Below are 18,386 nucleotides of genomic sequence, written 5' to 3' on the forward strand. Positions count from 1 at the left end.
GGTGCGGGGTCCCGAGACCGGCCCGGAGAAGGCGAGGAGAAGGAGGAAGGAGAGGAGGCCCGGGCCTGCCGGGAGCCCCGCGCTGTAACAGACGCGCCGCGGCCTGCGGTCGGAGCCCAGCGGTGCGGCACCGGGCCGGCGTGCGCCTCCTCGGCCCTGAGAAAGCGGCTCGGAAGGGCCGCAGTGCGTTGTGACATCTCCAGTTCCCTGGTTGCAGGGACAAAATTGCGTCTAGGACTCGATGCCTTCAACTATTGCTTCTAAGAAAGTTGAAAGCTGTGTCCTTGCTGTTTGGAGCTAAAACAGAGCGCAATGAAATGCTAACAAAATTTCTGAAGGGTTTTTGTCTCATCTGAAAGTAATGCCAAGCCCTCTGTAGTATCCGTAGGGTAACAGTGAGAGCTGGTTTGAGCTGGCTGTAGGAGAGCACTGCATTATGAATCTTCAAGTTCCTGCTCGCTGGTTTTGCTTGTGTAAATTAAACTTCTGTTTTCCCCCAGGCATGTATGATTAAAGCATGTCTGCTATGTACTCATCGCATCACATGTAGCGACAAACTCCTTTGGTGAGGTGTAAGAGGTTTTCCTCTTAGGAGGAGGCTGATAATGTGGCAGCTGGAGGCAGTGGCTTTCTGTGTAGCTTTCCAGTGTTTATAGACAGGATATAAGGTTGCATATGATTTATCTTGTTCTTAGGATCCAGCATCATAATGCTTCATTCTGAATCTTGTTTGTGCTTTGAGTCTTCCTCCCAACACTTTAAGAGAGCCTCTAAGGTATGTCAGTGTACATATGAGGAATTTCAGTGTCTCTTACCATGGTGGTTTGAGATGGCCTTTGCTATAGTTAGATTTTTCACTGCTTGCAGCTTTTAAACCAAAAATTACTGTTTTTCTTTTCAGGGCCGTAAATGAGTCCTAGCTTCTAGCTCCTTTGCTCAGCTCTTCCTGCTGTCAATACTCAAGCAGTGTTTTCAGGTGTCTTTGTCAAGTGCAGGATCTGAAAAGCAGCCTGATGAGCAACTGTTGTTCTTGGGCATTTGATATGTGTGGGAGCTCCAGGCACCCAGTCGATAGGAAGCTAGAAGAAAAGATATGTAGGACAGTGGGATGGTGACTTGTGGAAGTGTGGCTGCAGGGTGCTGGGCACGGCAGAGGCACAGCAAGTCATCAGCTGACACTTAGCTGCTTGTAGTACAGGAGAGCCCACAGCTCTATCTCAGATGCAGGACTGGTTGTACACCTAGCTGTGTATGTCCACAAAAGTATACCTGCTGTACTGTAAAGAGCAGTCAGGGTGGGAAAGGAAGACAATCCTACTAAGCGTGGCTCTAGCTCAGGAAGCCACTGAACAGTGGAGCTATGAGCAGAATAAAGGTCTGTGAGTCTGTGAGCAGTTTGGGCAGCTGACTGCCTCCTTTACACATGGTCCCCCCCATGTGTGTGTTCCCTGATATTAGGCCAACCTGTCATCTGGCACTGTCATGTTCCTGAGAGCAGAGCACAATACTGGGCTCAGCAGCTCTGCTAATCAAATGAAGTGGACGGGGTGGCAGGGCAGATTTTGAACATTTGTTATTATGTGGGTTTCTGACAGCATTCATGTTTGCCTGCCTCTACACACTTAGTACAAGGAGCAGGGGGCATCGCGGAAGCTGGCTGGAGCCTGTTTCAAAACAAACAGTGTTTCCTCACACAACAGGGAGCAGACCATTCTCACCAAAGAACATTAAGGATGCAATAAGCTTAGACAGCTTCAGGGGAAGATGGGACAAAAATGTGGAAAAGCAATTCACTATTTGTTTCTAAATAACAAAGCACCTGGGGCTTAGGAAGAGCCGAAACCAGCTGGAAGCTGGGGAGGTACTTGCAGGAAGTCCTGTCTTACGTTCGACTCAGTGTACGGTTGTTGCTTATTGCTTTCAGAATTAAGAGATAGGAAAAAAAAATAAATCTTGGAAGATTTTTTTTCAGAATCTCAATTTCCAAGGTATTTTCCTGCAGACCCGTGGTGTGTATAACACTGCAGCATGGGTGCTGTGCAGTGGTCACAGTCTTCATCTTAGCTCTTTCTGCTAAGATGGCATCTGGATTCTGCTCTCTGGAGTGCCTTCACTATGTATAAATGAGGCCAGAAAATTCCTTCGTTTTACCCCAGCAATTTGGGTGGAGTGCCTTAAGTGTTTCCTACAGAAGAAATTTTTGTGTTGCCCTTCCCAAGCCCTTTCTCCCATTTGTTTTTCTGTCATAAAAATTTATTGATTAGGGAAGGAAGAAGAGTAAGGCTAGTCTTGTAAGCGTATTAGCGTGGCTAGCAAATGCTCTCTGCTATCTAAAGCTTGTAAATATAAATCACAGCCTAATTTATTGGTAAAAATACACTTTGTGTCTGTTATCCCACTATAATCAGTTCAGTGACAGGAGAACAATGTGTAGCTGATCTAAACCAGGAATGTTTGTCTTGTTTAAAGGTTACAGTTGTCTGATAAACCGTTCTGCTTTAAAGCTCCAAGTTGTTGTAACTGCACTATCAGAGTTTCAGTGGGTAATATTTTCCCTTGATCTTGTGTAGTCACTGAAGCAGTGTCTAATTGTTGCCTTTTCTGGCCTTTGGCCATAGATTATTTGAACAAGATTTCTGAGTTCTGCTGGAGCGCTGCCTCGGAGCAATTTGTTATCTCTAAGAAGCCTCCTTGCTAGATCGTTGATGAATATTGCTTCATGATTTCTGCAGCCTAGGTGCAGCAGGTCAGCTGTTAAGTAGCCAACTCAAAATCTGTGTGCTAGTAGTAGGAAAACAATATTGAGTATCTTTGTTTTTCTGCACATAATTCCTGCATACTCAGGAAACCAAAACTGTGAGGGAGAAGGAGGAATGTCAGAGATCTGTTTTTCCTTATGCTGACTTGTTCTAGGGCTATGGAGACTGACTTAGGGAAACCTGCTTCATGTCTTACAACAAGTTGTGAAGGGTGTGTGGCTGACAAACACCATTTGTGTAGGTGTTTTTCTGGCCTACACGGTGCTGACACATTGCTGTGGCACAGAAATACTCTTTCCTTTCATGGCATATTTCTCTAATAATGGTGGCTGGAAATTAAAGCTGTTGCATCTCTCCTCAATGTGATAATTTTGTCTTATCTGATTCAGCAACCTAATTAACCATGGAGTTTGGTGTTGCTTCTGAACTCACTGGTAGTTTGGCGTGAGTCTGTAAGGATGGCTGCCACACGTGGAGAGACAGCTCCAGGTTCTCACCTTCTGCATCGACTTCGTGTTGCCTTCTCTGAATCCTTTGCCGTGTGCTGTCAGCAGTGCAGTGAGTTCTGACTGCTGCTGCTACATGTCCCTTCGAAAGGCTTCGCAGAGAGAGCATCTCCTTGGCTTTCACCAGTGAAACCTTGTTGGCTGAACACAGAACATGAGAAATATGTGAGCTGCTCCTAAATACTAATTAGAGGGAGAGTCATCTTATTTTACCTGCTGCCTTAGAGCATCAGTGTGTATTTAAGTTTGGATTGCATATGGGGTTACTCAGTGTCCTGCTGCTATTCTCTGCTTTGTGGGAACCAGTCTTGGATTCAGAGAACTTGATTCAAAGGTCACGTGGAAGTGATTCATTTAAGATTATCTGCTGTAGCTCCAAGTATTATGCATACTCTGCAAATCCTGGGTTTTATTCCAGCTTATCCTCCTGACTGTGACAAGGGCAGCCACCTATCCCTGTGCCGTGGGGCTATGGAGTGCCTTGTGCTCGTGGTGGCTGCTGCTTTTGTTCCCAGACAGCAGGGTTCCCTCTGTAAAGCTGTTTTCTCTGCTGGGTAGCACTGGGTCTGTCCTTCCAGAGCCAGTGCCTCAAGACTATTACTGCTGCTGTCATCAGGTACTTAATGCATTATGTATGTGAGAGACTCCAGAGACAGGGAGGTCCTGGTTACATTATTGTTGCTAAGGAAGAATTTGGAGGCTGGCACTTGGGCCCATCTCTTATTCTCGTCGGCTTTTCTCTGTTCATTTTCACAAGGAGGAAAACTTTATTTTGGCCATTGTTTCTTCTGAAAGTACATTTTATTTTCAGAGTTTGCCACACTTCTCAAAGTTTGTGTTTTTCTGCAGGAGCTGTAGCTTTGGGAAGTTTTGTGGCAGAGTAGATGACTTGTATAAATAGTCTGGTTTTATATGTGCTTGGGTATGACAAGGTAAGAGCTGTCTGGCTGCAGTTGTGGGTGTCTAGACTAGAGAGTTCTGTCAGAAATAAGATATGCCAAAAATTCTTGATTTTTTTTTTCCTTTGGCTTGGTGATAATAATGGACAGATGTGCATGAGCAAATAATTGTTGGAGATTTAGTAAGTGCATAGGAAGGCTTCAGAACCAAACATGTAAAGAGGAGTAACCTTTGCCATTCTTCTCTCTTGCACTGGTTCCCACCAAAAGCAGGCAGCCATTCCATGTTCTGTCTGCTCATCTAGGATGGATGACCAGAAAAGAAGGGTAATATTTAAAATCTCAGTTCTGAAATGCAATTTCTATCAAGATATTGCAAAAGGGTTCTTGTAGAAATCTTAATAGTTGGCCCTTCATCTCCTCATTTCTTTGCAAATGCATCTTTACAAGAGTGTTCTGTAAACTGGACAACTGCACACATCGTGCAGAACAAGATGCAGCATCCCACCACTACAGCCATGTCTGACAGCGTGAGCTAAGGAGTGCTGTGGTGACCTGAAGTGGTCCTGCTCAGCCTCTGCTCCTGGTGACTCTCATGCACCCAGGTCTGTAGAGAGTTCATTCACAACGACCAGCAGACAGCCATCTCCTTTTTTTGGTGGGCTGGTTTTCTGCTATGGCAGCCCCTGACCTGGCTGCCTTTGAGATCAGGTGAGCCTTGGTGCAGGAGCAGTGGGACATGTGGCTGGGCTCAAAGGGGAGCAGCAGAGCGGAGCCTTGCTTGGTTTTACAGCTGAGGAGAGCTAATACCCGACTGCTGCCCAGCTGCCTCCCAGGCCTGCAGACTTTGCCCTTCGTGGCTGCTGAGAGAGCTCTGTGTTGATTGTGTTACATACCTGGCCAATAAAGGGATTTATTCAGAATAAAGAGCTCTGATATGGGGATTGGAGAGTTGGCTGCAGCAACTCCCTGGAGTAAACAACCGTACTGTTTTTGTGTCCACACGGAGTATGTTTGGTATGAGGCGGGATAGCCAAGTGAGAATATTTAGGCTTTTGGGAGAAAAACCAAACAAGCTGAAGAAAGAAGGGCAATAACAACTGTTCTGTGTCTGTGGGAAGGAAAAGGTATTACAGAGGAAAAACGGGTCTTTTAGTCCTTTGATGTGAAATTTACTGTAAATTCTTCGGTTCCAGGCTTCTAGTTGTTAGAGGAATTTCTAGCAGCACTGAGCGAGTCTCATCTTCTCACGCAGCCATTTAGTGCCCGTTGCCTAGCGCTCTGCAAAGCTGGGTTAGTCCTCGTGTGTGGACTCAGCAGTCTGATCACTTTATTGGTTTAACTGGATTAGCTGGTAGTTTAAACAGAAGTATTTCTTCCCATACACACACTGTAAATAGATTGTACACTGCTGGCCTTGTAGTTACTGCTTTCTGTTGCCAATCTGTTCCTGGAATTCTGGTACTGACAGTGTTAGGAGGGCCCAACCCATCAAGGAACATAGCACTGCACTAGGGATTTTTCAGTCTGTGCTGCCTGGTCTCGTCTGGGACCGTCTGCCACCGCCAGCAATGCCAGTGTTGTTGGGGGTGTCCTGTGCATACGGTGCTTCTGTTGTTGCAGCTCCTGAATTTCTGAAATCAGTTATGTGATGTCAAATGGTAGATTTTTTTTTAAATACTTTTTTCTCCACCAGGTACTGAGTAGCTGTATGCTGGATCAAGTTCAGTACTGGTGCAGCTATGCTAGAGCTGCAGCTTCTTATGTCACTGCAGTTTCCCTTTGTTCTTCTCCACTCTTCATTGTACAGCTACACGCAGAGGCTGTTGTTTTTTTTGTCAGATCTGAAGAAGTAGAACATCATTTCCTCCACTGATGCCTGTGAATGCAGCATTGTCTTGTGCTTCACTGAGAGCTGAGTTGTCTCTGGAAAGTTCTTAAGAAAAAATAACGCTGCAGAGGCTCCTCTGCACTGGTTTGTGCAGTGAGGCCAATGAAAAGGTACATGAGGATATGCTTTCTTCTGTATTATTTTCTTGCCTAAATCAGTTGCAGAATTGCAGAAGAGTTGGTTTTGCTGTAGGGGGCTAAGCTGTGCTTCTCTGTGTAAGTTGGAGATTTGCCTCTTTGAAAAGATTTTTTTTGTGCAAGGTATTTCCCAGGCTGTGCAGCATGCATTGTTCTTTGTGACTTCCTGAAGGAGAGGCTGGATGACTGAATCTTTGGTAGATACTACTGATGTTGGTTTCATTCATAAGGAATGAAAAGGGCCAGAAAGGCTGCTGAGACTCTGGATACCTCTTTTGCACTCAACCTTCTGCTCACCTTAAGTCTTCTCTTCCAGCATCCAGGTGGAGAAGAGGTTTTGCTTGAACAAGCTGGAAGAGATGCTACGGAGAGCTTTGAAGATGTCGGTCATTCCACAGATGCCAGGGAGATGCTCAAGCAGTACTACATAGGGGAGCTCCACCCGGTAAGGACCAGCCCTCTTTCAAACACAGGGTAGATGCTGTAGCAGTGTGCCTTTCCTTTATGTAACCCAGTAAATGTACACCAAGATGAGTCTTGTACAATAAGTACTTAAGTTTTTATACAGTGTCACCCAGGATTTCTGCTGAGGAAAGAGGATCGCTGCTGAAAATAAAACCAAATTAGTTTTCTTTTCCTACTGTTCAGAACAGGTTTCTCCCTTCAATTAAATTGGTGGCACTTAAAGGAGCTAACCGTATCAGTTGCTCCTTAGCTGATAGTACTATAACTTCCTTGTGCCTGTAGTTTAGAATTCAGGAGGATGAGAGATGAGGGGCGTGACACAAACGCCAGCTCCCTGCCTACGACAAAGACGGTGCCTTTGGGTGCTGTAGTTACGTCTGCTTTGAAAACTGGAGTCCAGGCAATTGCTGGTGTGATGTGGACTGTGTACAGAGCAATTCCCTCATCATGACTGTAATGACTGCAGGTTTCTCTTGAAGTCACTACTTATCGCTTTTTTCTTCTTTTTTTTTCTGCCTATGACAGGATGACCGTAAAAAGGGAGGTTCCAAGGTAAGCTATTGGTGTTTTACTGTTCCGTTTTATTTAATGGTGAGGGAACTATATTATGCTTACAAAATGAACCAAGAAGTCACCACACACCTTTTATTTTGCTCTCTTTTTGTCTTTTTCCTCTCTGTGGAGTTTGTGGCTTTATGCTTACAAACTACAGAAATGAATAAATCTTCTAAGCAAATGATTCCTTTCTTTTTGTTCAGAAGCTCAGCAAGCACTTCAGTGTGAAAATGGAAGTGGTTTTTTGTGTGTGTGTGCCTTCTCTCCTCTGACATCAGCAATGCTATTTCTACACCTTGAGCCACAGACTATATTTTCGCAGTACTGGCTGTGTCCTGATGACTGAACTGTTAGTGTTGTTACATTCAAGCCAGGAGACAGGCACAGCCACCGTGGGATTGGCTGCAAAACAAGAATTCTCTGTTAACTGCCCTAGAAATCATAGGTGTTGGTTAAAAAGTAGGTACTCCTGGATTAGAATGGGATACAGTGTTGCAAAAATGCCTTCAAAACGGATAGAGAGAGGGAAATGGTAATAAATAGAATACCATCTGAAAGGTAAACATCTGTCTTGCAGCTGCCCCTCTTCTTGCTTGGCTTGAAAGCTTGGATCAGGCACAGCTCTGTTTTCAACAGCGCTTTCATTAGATGTTGTTGGAAGCAGGGCCACTTGCAGAGTACCGGGAATCGATAATATCAACAGAGAGCAGCAACTGAAGCCCCTGGGAGAACTTGGTTATTACAGTCAGCCATAGAAAGAGTAATTCAGGCCAGGTAAAGCCTACTCTTAGTTATAAAGCGAGGCTGCGTGATTATGCGTTCACCTTAATGTTGTATTGTTTGGTTCAACTCTGTTTCATTAACAGAATGATGTGCTTAAAATGTGCATAGAAATTAATCTGAGCAATGCTGCTGGATATGAGTTAAATATTTTTGCAGACATTTTTCTATTCTAAACAAAGTTCAGTGGGTCTTTCTCTAGTGTGCAACATCTGTTTTAAAAGTGGACCCAAGTATAATTTGAACAGATGGAAGTAATGTGGATCCTACCTATTTATTTTTTACCAGGAAAAAAATAGTGACTGCATACTCTTATGACTCAGGTCAGAGGCAACTCCCCACAGTTAAATGTTAACGTTTAGTGTCCACTGATGGGGTGTTGTGGCAAAAAAGAAAGCACTATGATTCTCAAGAAGTGGAGGTAATAGTGTATAGAATGGACAAGTAAGGTGACTTTTGGCTGGTAGATACAGGAGAACAGCAACACCACTGAGAAAGAGGTTGTAGAACTGATAAAGTAATTTTCAGCTGACTGGAAAAAGTACTTAATTCTCAGATTTTTTTTTTTGAAAATAGTTTGAAAATTTGGAGACCGGTTGTATGCGAAGGAAGATACGAAGAGAACTTTGCAGTTGTATGTGTCAGTGGCCAGGCATTAAGATAGCAGATAGGGATGCAGACAGAGGTTTGGAAAAGGGATCATGGTGAGATGATTATCTGTATCAGCATGAGCTGGCAATGTGCACTTGCAGTCCAAAAGGCCAACCACATCCTGGGTTGCATCAAGAGAAGTGTGACCAGCAGGTTGAGGGAGGTGATTCTGCCCCTCTACTCAGCTCTTATGAGACCCTGCCTGGAGCACTGCATCCAGTTCTGGAGCCCCCAACACAAAGACATGGAGCTGTTGGAGCAGGTCCAGAGGAGGGCCATGAAGATGACCAGAGGGCTGGAGCAGCTCCCCTAGGAGGACAGGCTGAGAGAGCTGGGGCTCTTCAGCCTGGAAAAGAAAAGGCTCTGACAAGACCTTATAGTGGCCTTCCAGTACCTGAAGGGGCCTATAGGAAACCTGGGGGGAACTTTTTATCAGGGCAGGTAGTGACAGGATGAGGGGAAATGGTTTTAAACTGGAAGAAGGTAGATTTAGACTAGATATTGGGAAGAAATTCTTGACTGTGAGAGTGCTGAGACACTGGAACAGGTCGCTCAGTGAGGTTGTGTATGCTCTGTCTTGGAAGCATTCAAGGCCAGGCTGGATGGGGCTGTGAGCAACCTGGTCTAGAGGGAGGTGTCCCTGCCTGTAGCAGGGGGACTTGGAATTAGATGATCCTAAAGGTCCCTTCCAACCCAAACCATTCTATGTATTTATGATCATTGGTTACCCTCTGTGTCACAAAAAATGAACAGAGTGGTTTCAAGGCATATTTTTTTTGAGAGTTCCAGTATAAAATTGAGAGCTGGGTGGGAAGGCTTAGACTAATATAGACTAATAGAATGTGAAGGTGAGGAGGAGGGCAAACATCCCCAGAAGCATCTACACTTCTGAGAGAGAGAATGTTTAGAAAAGGAAGAGGAGGGTTATTTTTCCTCTGCATTTGCAATTGCATGTCCAGTCTTGCAGTCTTATTAGCATGACTTAGGGTATTTTTTTCCTGCTAACTCCTCCTTCCTTCTTTCAGGATCAAAATAGGACATCCTCAGGACAAGCAAGGTACAGTATCTTCTACAGAGTAAGAAATTGGGAGAATGGGACTCTCCTTTTGTAGAACTGCAGATTAGCTCTAGCAGGCAGGAAAAAAATCAATGGGATGTTACTGTACTGTCCTTCCAACAAGCAGATAACCCAAAATAAGCTGCCAAACTGCATCACACTGGGTTAGCTGTGCACCTCTCTTGCTGGAGATGGAGGTGCAGCCAATGGCGAGACATCTCACACTGAGCAGAGCAGGCACCCTGGGATTTTTTTAGCTTGAATTCTCTGTCTGTGAGTTCACATTGCACAAGTGTGGTTGCACTCCTCTTGTGGATACTCACAGCAGTGTGCATTTTTTTTTTTTGAAGGATCCTTGTGGCAGCTAGTGCAATGTAGTTGAGAATTCAGGAGTGCTTGCAACCAGAACACAAACTCAGTCTTTTCTATTTGGATTTTTTTTTTAAGGAGGCTGCTGAAGGTGAGCCAGTGCCTGTGGTCTCAGGTTTATGAGTAAGGATGATTTATTGTGGGGTAGCTGTAGTAATTTCCATCCTTGAGTCAACTCAGCTGTTTGTATAGCACAAATTGACAGTCTGGCTTATTTAAGAAAAAAAAAACAACAAAAAAATCAAATTGGTTTCTGTATTGCCAGGCTGGAATGTTCAGCAACCCAGCTGCTGTTTTATAAGCAACCGCGCCATCCCTGCAGTCACAGGGGCCTCTCACAGGGGCAGGGGAGCCCTGAGCATGGGACAGCTAGAGCTGTTCTGTCCTGTGTAGTTGGTCTGTGAGCTGGTGGGAGATGGGTGAAAACAGACGTAGCAAGTAGTGAATGTACTGAATGTGTTATTAACTTAATACTTTCTTCTTTTCTTGTCTGTGTTTGGGTGTTTGTTTTTTGTTTTTCCTCCCCATAGCTTCTGGTCAACATGGCTAATCCCCATCTTTGGAGCACTAGTCATAGGTTTAATGTATCGCTATTACATATTGGATGGGAGATCATCTTGAACTGACCTTGATAGGACCTCAGAAAGCCTGATAAAGCAGGTATGAGAGAGTGCATGCACGCAACACATGGAATTCCAGTTCCCTTCACCTTTGATGTTTTGCTTTTAGCTTTGTTGAGTGATGTTCATATCCATGGGACCAAGGTCATATCAAATTGTCTTAATTCTGCCACCCAGGGATCTGTCATACTTGAGTTTTGCTGTGGCAGAGCAAGTGAAGCATCCTGTTACTGTTACATCTGTGTGTGGTCTCCCTGGTGCGTGCGTGTTTGCGCTCTCTCTCTTGCTCACTGAAGTAAAACACAGATAACCTTTTCCTTTCAATGCCTTTCTGTTAAGCCAGACAACGTGAAACAGCTGCTAGTGAGCCTGTGGATTTGCCTCAGTACTTCACACAGCATTGTCAGAAATAAACTACAAATTATCTACAATCCTGTCCAGAAGAGATTTTGAGAGGTTCAGTTCCACAGCAACTTTCTCAGTGCATGCAAGCAGCACTAATTGGAGCAGCAGGAAGTTGTTAGCTTTGCTACCTCTTTCTGTGTCTGTTTTTAACGGTTCAACAAATATAAATATTTTAAAAGTGATCCTGTTGATTTTGTAATATTTCTACTTGTCCTTTTAACATGTATATTCTGTGAAACAATGTATGCCTTGGATCCTTGTTTGTTGGGGTGCTTTTGTGCTGTGTGTGGCAATGCCAGAAATGGGAACTGATGTGGCTTCTTGAGATGGAGGTTTTTCTTTCTCCCTGGGATTTTGATCCAACACATGTATTGGAAACAAAACTCATTCTTAATGCCTGTGGATCTGTACCAGATTGGGGCGCAACCCATGAATAATCCTGCCTCTCCTTCCTAAATAAAAAGGGAAAAGAAATCCATCTGGGATTTGTGCATAATGTTTTTATCCTGGAATAAGTATGGGAGGATACTTTGCCTTGTAGCCAGCCTCCAGCAGCACAGAGGCGAGTGTGCCTCATGCAACATGAGGCATGAAGCTTTCCAGCTGGAGAGGTGGTTTCAGGATCTGTTATCAGGAAGGAATTTGTGTTCCAGGGTCTTACATCCTTTAACGGTTTGACACTTGTTTCTAATCCAAATGTTGCAGCAGAGCAATTCACCTTTCTGAGTTGCAGCAAAAGAGAAGTCATATAATGTTCTGTTTATGAAAACCTCCTGTAGGTTGTGTTATTTTCCTTTTCCATGAAATCACTGTGCTCCTCAGAAGTTTGTTTAGAAGTCTCTTACACTTAGAATTACAGTCCACCTCTTTAAAAATGAAGGCCAAGGAACTGCATAGCTATTAGGAATGCAGCACACTGCTGGGGCTCCCTCTGCTCCTCTAGTGGGCTTGGTCTGGTTGCTCCCAGCAGCAGCAGGTCATGTTCCTCAAATGTTGTTTTAGCAGAGCTGCAGCAAAAGCCCCCCAGGAGGTTTTTTTTTCCCTCTTCAGGATGTTATTCCATTGATTGCTCTGTCTTATACAGGGAATTATTTGGCATACCTTGTGTGCAGCACAGGGAAGCCTAAAGCTTACTGTTGCCTAAGTGGCTCTTGAATATTCTGTGTTTGTCCCTCATTTTGTTCTAGCTGGTTTGGTTGTCTGGTTTCTGTTTACTTGTTTTAACGAGAGTATAGCAAAAAAAATAAAGGTGTGCCAAGGAATATCTAGTAGGAAAGATCTGGGTAGTTCTATTTAGGTGTATTGATAAAGGTAACAGGCCATATAGTCTTACAGGTCTTAAAATATGCAGTGGGTCAGTCAATCTAAATTTATGGCAAATAGGTCTATCAGTCTAACTTGATATTTGAGATTAGTTGAACTGCTTAGGCTTCTGGTTGAATTGATAGTGCAAGGTATATTGCATGGTTTAATGAAATTAGTACAAAAACCACAAGGTCAAAGTAAAGAGGGAAGGGTTTGATTTAACACTGAAAGGGCAGAGCTGCTCAGTGAGCGTGTTCCAGATTTACCTGAAAGAGCAGTTTGTGTACTGTGCTGTTGGAAACTGACCGGGAAGGAGGCGGATGCTCCCCAGCAAAGCCAGAGAGTGGGCTGCTAGCTGAGGTGAGCCGTGGCACTGAGCCACCAGTGCTGTTGGTGAGCTCGGTGCTGGGCTGTGTGTTGGAGATGGGGACACCAGGCTGCATCCTGAGAAGCGTGCAGTGCATCGCGCCAGGGAGGTGGCAGAGCGTGACAACAGGTGTAAAGGTTGAGTGCGTTCCTCTCCTGCAGTAGTGGGAGCTCTTGCCTGCATTTGGCACTGCTGCTTCAGGGAATGAATGCTACGGCTGTGCCTCTGACTTTTAAAAATCCAGAGAAAAAACATGTAAATGATTAAAAGCTTGGAAAACATTATTTATGGTGAGATGGTTGAGCTCAGTGTAGCTTATCGAAGAAAAGGTTACAAAATTGCAGTACGGAAGTTGTTGCATGGGGAAGAGAAACTTTGTCAAAGGGCTTTTTGATCTGGAAGATGAAGCTGAAGTTGAAAAAGGTCCACTCATTAAAGCAAGAGCAGTTCAAACTGGAAACAGATATTTTTGCACATTTATCATTAGGTCATTAACTATGGAAACAGCTTAGCTAGATTTATAATGGATTCTCTATAAAGCTGAAGTTTTAAAGCTGGAAGGCATGCTTTTCAAACATCTCATTCAGACGAGAATTAGTTCAGGAGAGTCCTGAGGCCTCAGCAGTCAGAGGGATTGGTTTTAGGAACCAAGGAAAGGAGCTGCTGGGTGCTGGCTGGTGTGATGGTAACAAATTTGTCTTCTCCACAGGCATAATTTTACCTGCATTTTGACATAGTTTCAATTTTAAAATATAGTTTTCCTGATGCTCTTTGCGTTCAGCTGCATTTTGACTGCTCTGAGTAAATTTTGCCCTTACCAGATCTTGTCCTGCTGCTACTTATGCTGAATTCCCATTTGCCATGTTGCTTTTTTTCTGCTGTTGCTTCCTTTCAACCCATTGACTACCCGTGAAAGACCTCCAGGCCTGTTTTGTGGCATCTTTGTGTTTTTAAGTGCCTTTCTGAACGTCTTGTGGAAAGCAAAAGCAACCTCTGCCAAACTGCTGCCCCTTTTGTGCATGCAAGCTGTCCCATCAGAGAGCTCAAGGGGCTCGAGCTTTAATCGCAGCAATTACATCAAAGCCTTCTCCAAATTTACCTGCTAGGAGCAGCATCCATCAGTGTTCCTCTGAAGGGCACTGGCTCTGCTGACCCCAGGTGCTGGATGCTGCCTGCTGGGCACAGCCCCTGTCTCCTGTGGCTCACCAAGTGATGGGGCCAGCAGGCCTGGAAGTGCTCAGCACATGAAGGAGTTGTTTACCCATTACCCCATGAGGATTAAAAAAGGAGGATCCCAAGTCTTTGTACTGGTGCTTAACTCCTGCGTTGCTGGGCTGGCTTTAGTGCAGCTGCAGCATGCAGGTGCTACCTCAGCTCTTGTCCTGCCAGAAAACTCCCTGAAAGGGAGGGCGCGTGCTGCAGGCTTCCTGCGGGTGAAGGAGAAGAGGCTATGAGGTGAAGAACTGCAAACGGGCATGGAAGCAGCATGTGCAGTCAGCATCACAGTGCTGAGGTGGCCTTGGAAGCACTTCTGAGCTGAATGCTGGCAGCTCCTGCCTCTTTGTGAGCCCCAGTTCCTTATTAGCACAGCATGCTGCTGTACACAGACCTGAGGCATAGGGGGGAAGGGAGGGCTGGGAGCTCCAAACGTGTTGCAATTAGCTGATAAATGGAACAGCTTGGAGAGGAGGTGTGTTTTGTCATGGTGTTGCAGTACAGCCACTGTGAAGGATGTATGGTGAGCTGAGCTGTGCCCCATTAAATAAGTGTGCAACAAGCAAGTGTATAATGCTGTCTACAGCAGACACCAAGTGTAGAATTAGTCCATTAGTGTTTAGCATCAAGTTTTACTGCACTCTTGGACATCCACCTATTGTTACTGTTTCTGAATTTCAAGTATTTGTTACATTTTATAAATCTGACCAGCTCTCATCCTCTGCATTTGAGGCCCAGGGTTTCCATACACCCCCAGGATGAATAGAGCCAGCCCAAAGGATGGGGGAGGCACAACAGCTGTTTGCTGCTTCCCACCACGGAGCAGCAAGCTTTGTGGGAAGGGGATGGCAGCATCAGCTGAGCTACATCACTGAGAAGGAACCTGAGCTGTGACTTGGATTCTTGAAGATGGCTGGGTGTAGATGTAGAGTGGTTTGAGCTGGGAAAATTTGGCCGTGACAATTGTTCTGCTTAAAACTGAATTAAAGCTGAGAAAATGTCAAGCTTTTGCAGATGCAGGATTTGTCTTCCTGTCAGGGGAAAAAATCCTTCAGATGGCATCAGTTAAAAGTGAGCCTCTGCCAAAGATCTTGTTCAGAGCATTGTAACCAAGCAGCACGATTGTTCCTGCACTGCTCCAGGAAAGTGACAATTTCTGGACAAACAATGTGTGAGCAATGCTGACCAGATTTGGTGGCGGGGGGAGCAAATGGGGTTTTCTGCAGTGTTCATTCCATAGTGGTCTAAACATGGATAATTTTCAAGCTTGCAGTTAATAAACATTGTGCAATCACTCTCCTTCTGTTCTAAACTTATTTGTAAGGCAGATCTCTGTGGCCAGCTGGTGCACTTGTGTGGCCGAGTACCGTCTTGTCTTTCCAGTTTCATGAATGCCTGCTCTCTGGTCAGCAGATTCTGATTCTGCACAATATCTAATACTGTAATAACAATAATTTAACTTTTTATAATCACAAGAGGTGTAGTGAAAGGCCCTGATAAATTCCAGTCACCTGCTCAGGAAGTGTGACAAGTAAGCAGCAAAGAAGTTGTCAGATAAGTGCCATAAGGTCTGCTCCTGTGACAGTGTGGCTGTGTGCTCGGGGATGAGCTCTGGGCAGCAGAGCATTGCCTCGTGCCACCACGTGCTTGCCAACATTCCAGCAGCGCATGAGAACACAAACCATCACAGCCATGTATGTGGGAGAAGGGTTTTCAACAGAAAGATGAAATGGACACAAAAAACACAGCATTTATTTACATGAATACTTATAAAGGATATATCTTCCCACTCCCACAGCTGTCAGCAGAATCTAGATCTAGATTTTATCTAATTGCAGCTTTCATGGGAGCAGCAGCTGCATGAGAAGCAGTACCTGGCTGGGGCATCCCAGGAACGAGCAGAACAGCAGCGAGCACAAACCAGCAGCTGCTGATGTATGAGTGGGCAAAGAAAATCAGTGAGACCTGGCGGCTGTGGTCCTGGATGTTAGCTGACACAATGTGGGGACCAATGGAACTGGCAGCACCAGTCACCTATGAGATGAAGCTGCCATTGGCTCTCAAGCTCTTTGTGGACAGAACGTCCATCCTTAGGGTTACAAAGTCCCACTCTTTACTCCTTTTAAAACCTCGAGTTAGCCAAATAGTTGGGAAATCATAAATCGCACACACTACTGAAGTGCCCAGCTGATGCAGCCATCATTAGCAACAAACTCCTGACTGTTGCTAATGACAGCACTAACGATCGTCTCGTAAATAGCAGCCGGCCCACTGGCCTCCAGCGGCCCAGCGCCTCCATCACGAGGCTGAAGTGGATGCTGGTCACACACAAGGCTGCCCCGTCTCCAGGGACGCTGCTGGCAGAAATTACTATAGAACAAGTTTCCTGCCAACCTCAGCAGCTCTAATGAGTCAGGAAGCAGTAATCTGGGAGTAGGGCAGCTGTTGAAAGAACCTAATTATTTTCTGACAGCTCTCTAACGCAGATAAAAAATACAACACCTACACAGGGTTAGACATTGCAAGCAGGGCTAGTGACTCTACGCATGCACCTGCCAATGTACACACACAAGCCCTGTGCAGGCTGCTTCCCACTCACACCTGCTGCTATCCACTGCTTACATGGGGAAAAGAGCTTAATTTTAAAACAAGGAAATACCTTAATTGCACAGAATACATAAATTTTAACAGAAGTCTTGTCTTTCGGTGCCTGGCAGTTAACTGGCTGAGATATTCTTGTGTTTCAGCTGTGTTACTCCATACAGAATCACTAAGATTGGAAAAGACCTGTAAGTTCAAGTCCAACAATGAGGGCTTTTGAGTGGGAGCGGAGTGGGAAAGGATGGAGCCAAGCATCTCCACATGCCAAGGGCAGCATCTGTGACCAGATCCTGTCATTCTGTAAATCTCTGCTGTGACGACTGGGGAAAAAATGCATCAGTGTGTTCACTCAGCTATGGGCCCTTTTGCTCCAAACAGGTTGCAGGTTTCCTTTTTTTGTTATTTAAACTTCCCTTGTTTGTGCAGTTTGCGCAGCTACAACAGCACTCACGGTTTCCACTATAGTCACCGCGTGCAGTTCCCCCTTCTGGGATGCTAAATACTTTCCCCATCAGCCAAACTACCATTTGAAAAGAACTTGCAAAGCACCAAGAGCCCACAGCAAATCTGCCTGGAGCTGCAAACCCAGGCTCAAGCTGGATGTGCATCCAAAGCTAAGCACACAAAATGCTCAAAAGTTAAAAAAAGTACAGGAAAATGCATAAGATCAATGCTTGTTAATCTACAACACCCTTTGGCATTCCAGCCTTTCCCACGTCTGGATTTGTCACCAACAGTGCCCAGTACTGCACGGGCCATGAAAGGCCACACAGGATCAGAAAAATCTCTGTTCCAGATTCCAGTGACAAAGATGGGGCAACACTTATATCAACCTGGACATCAGTGTGCTCACTCTGTTGTGCATGTACTTGTGTCGTCAGGCAACCCCCAAATCGTGCCAGTCCCTGAAAGCCAGGCACATTTGGGGATTTGGTGCTAAGCCTGCTGGGCTGTGCCAGCCAGTGGTGCCCTCCAGCCCCCAGGAGGAACTGTCTGAATTCCTCCTGTGCTGTCCCGATTGTTTCAGCAAGGAACACAGAATGGGTTTCACTTGCTGGTCACACAGCCCAGAACCACAGATAGTGGGGAGCCTGCAACTGGTGGGAACACAGGGACAGATTTGATTAAACGTTGTAGATGCCCTTACAGCCTAAAGCTCACCTGGGTCTGGGGTGAAGCTGGAAGCTGAGGTCTTGCAGGATTCTAATTCTAACTTCCCCACTTTTAGCCTCGTTCTGTGCTGTCATCTGTCCTCTATCTCTAGGTCTGCCTTGATATGCTTCACCTCTAATTGATCCATCTCTCACTGCTTTCAGGAGTAAACTCTGCATTCCTTCTCTGCTGCGGACCACCTGCTGGCAGCACCTTCTCAGGACAGCACAGCAGAGGTGCTGATTTCCAGGCAGTTTGTTAATTGCCGGCATGAAGGAGCTGCAGCGCCCCAGGGACGCCAGAGCCCCTGCCAGGATGGGCGCACGGCGCCAGTTCACGGCTCTGTCCGGATCACCGGGCCGGTACCCGGCTGTGGAGATGTGCACGCAGCCCACAGCCTACGGTCTCCATGTCTCTGCGCAGCACAGCAGTGCTGCCGATGGGCAAGGGGAACCTCCCGTGTTCATTTACAGGGACTGCCGCCGCTCCTGGCTCCGGCTGGCACAGACCGGAGCGCGGCTCTCCCTTCTTTCATGTCCTTTCCAGTACTTTCACACAGCGACGAGACCCCTGCAGGCAGGGCAGGCCCGGCTCCCTCAGCCTCTCCTCACAGGAGAGGTTCCCGGTCCCTTCAGCGGCCCTGCGTTAGCTT

General features: G+C 45.7%; 1 protein-coding gene across 1 annotated transcript; it reads left to right on the forward strand.

Annotated features, from left to right (window-relative positions):
• Positions 1-3,217: 3,217 nt before the first annotated feature.
• Positions 3,218-15,275, forward strand: LOC100548251. Its single transcript, XM_031555417.1, has 6 exons — positions 3,218-3,317; positions 3,646-3,881; positions 6,509-6,637; positions 7,183-7,209; positions 9,669-9,700; positions 10,600-15,275. Exons 1-6 carry the CDS (start codon positions 3,218-3,220, stop codon positions 10,688-10,690), a joined length of 615 nt encoding a protein of 204 aa, XP_031411277.1. The 3' UTR covers positions 10,691-15,275.
• Positions 15,276-18,386: the final 3,111 nt, after the last annotated feature.

The sequence above is a fragment of the Meleagris gallopavo genome, chromosome 13 (genome assembly GCF_000146605.3).
Source record: "Meleagris gallopavo isolate NT-WF06-2002-E0010 breed Aviagen turkey brand Nicholas breeding stock chromosome 13, Turkey_5.1, whole genome shotgun sequence".
Lineage (NCBI taxonomy): Eukaryota > Metazoa > Chordata > Aves > Galliformes > Phasianidae > Meleagris > Meleagris gallopavo.

Excerpts from the sequence above, each read along its gene's own strand:
- LOC100548251 (XM_031555417.1), top strand. The coding sequence starts at position 3,218 with ATGGCTGCCACACGTGGAGAGACAGCTCCAGGTTCTCACCTTCTGCAT. Across the intron at positions 3,882-6,508 it reads ATTACTGCTGCTGTCATCAG|CATCCAGGTGGAGAAGAGGT; the intron begins GTACTTAATGCA and ends CTTCTCTTCCAG. Across the intron at positions 9,701-10,599 it reads ACATCCTCAGGACAAGCAAG|CTTCTGGTCAACATGGCTAA; the intron begins GTACAGTATCTT and ends TCCTCCCCATAG.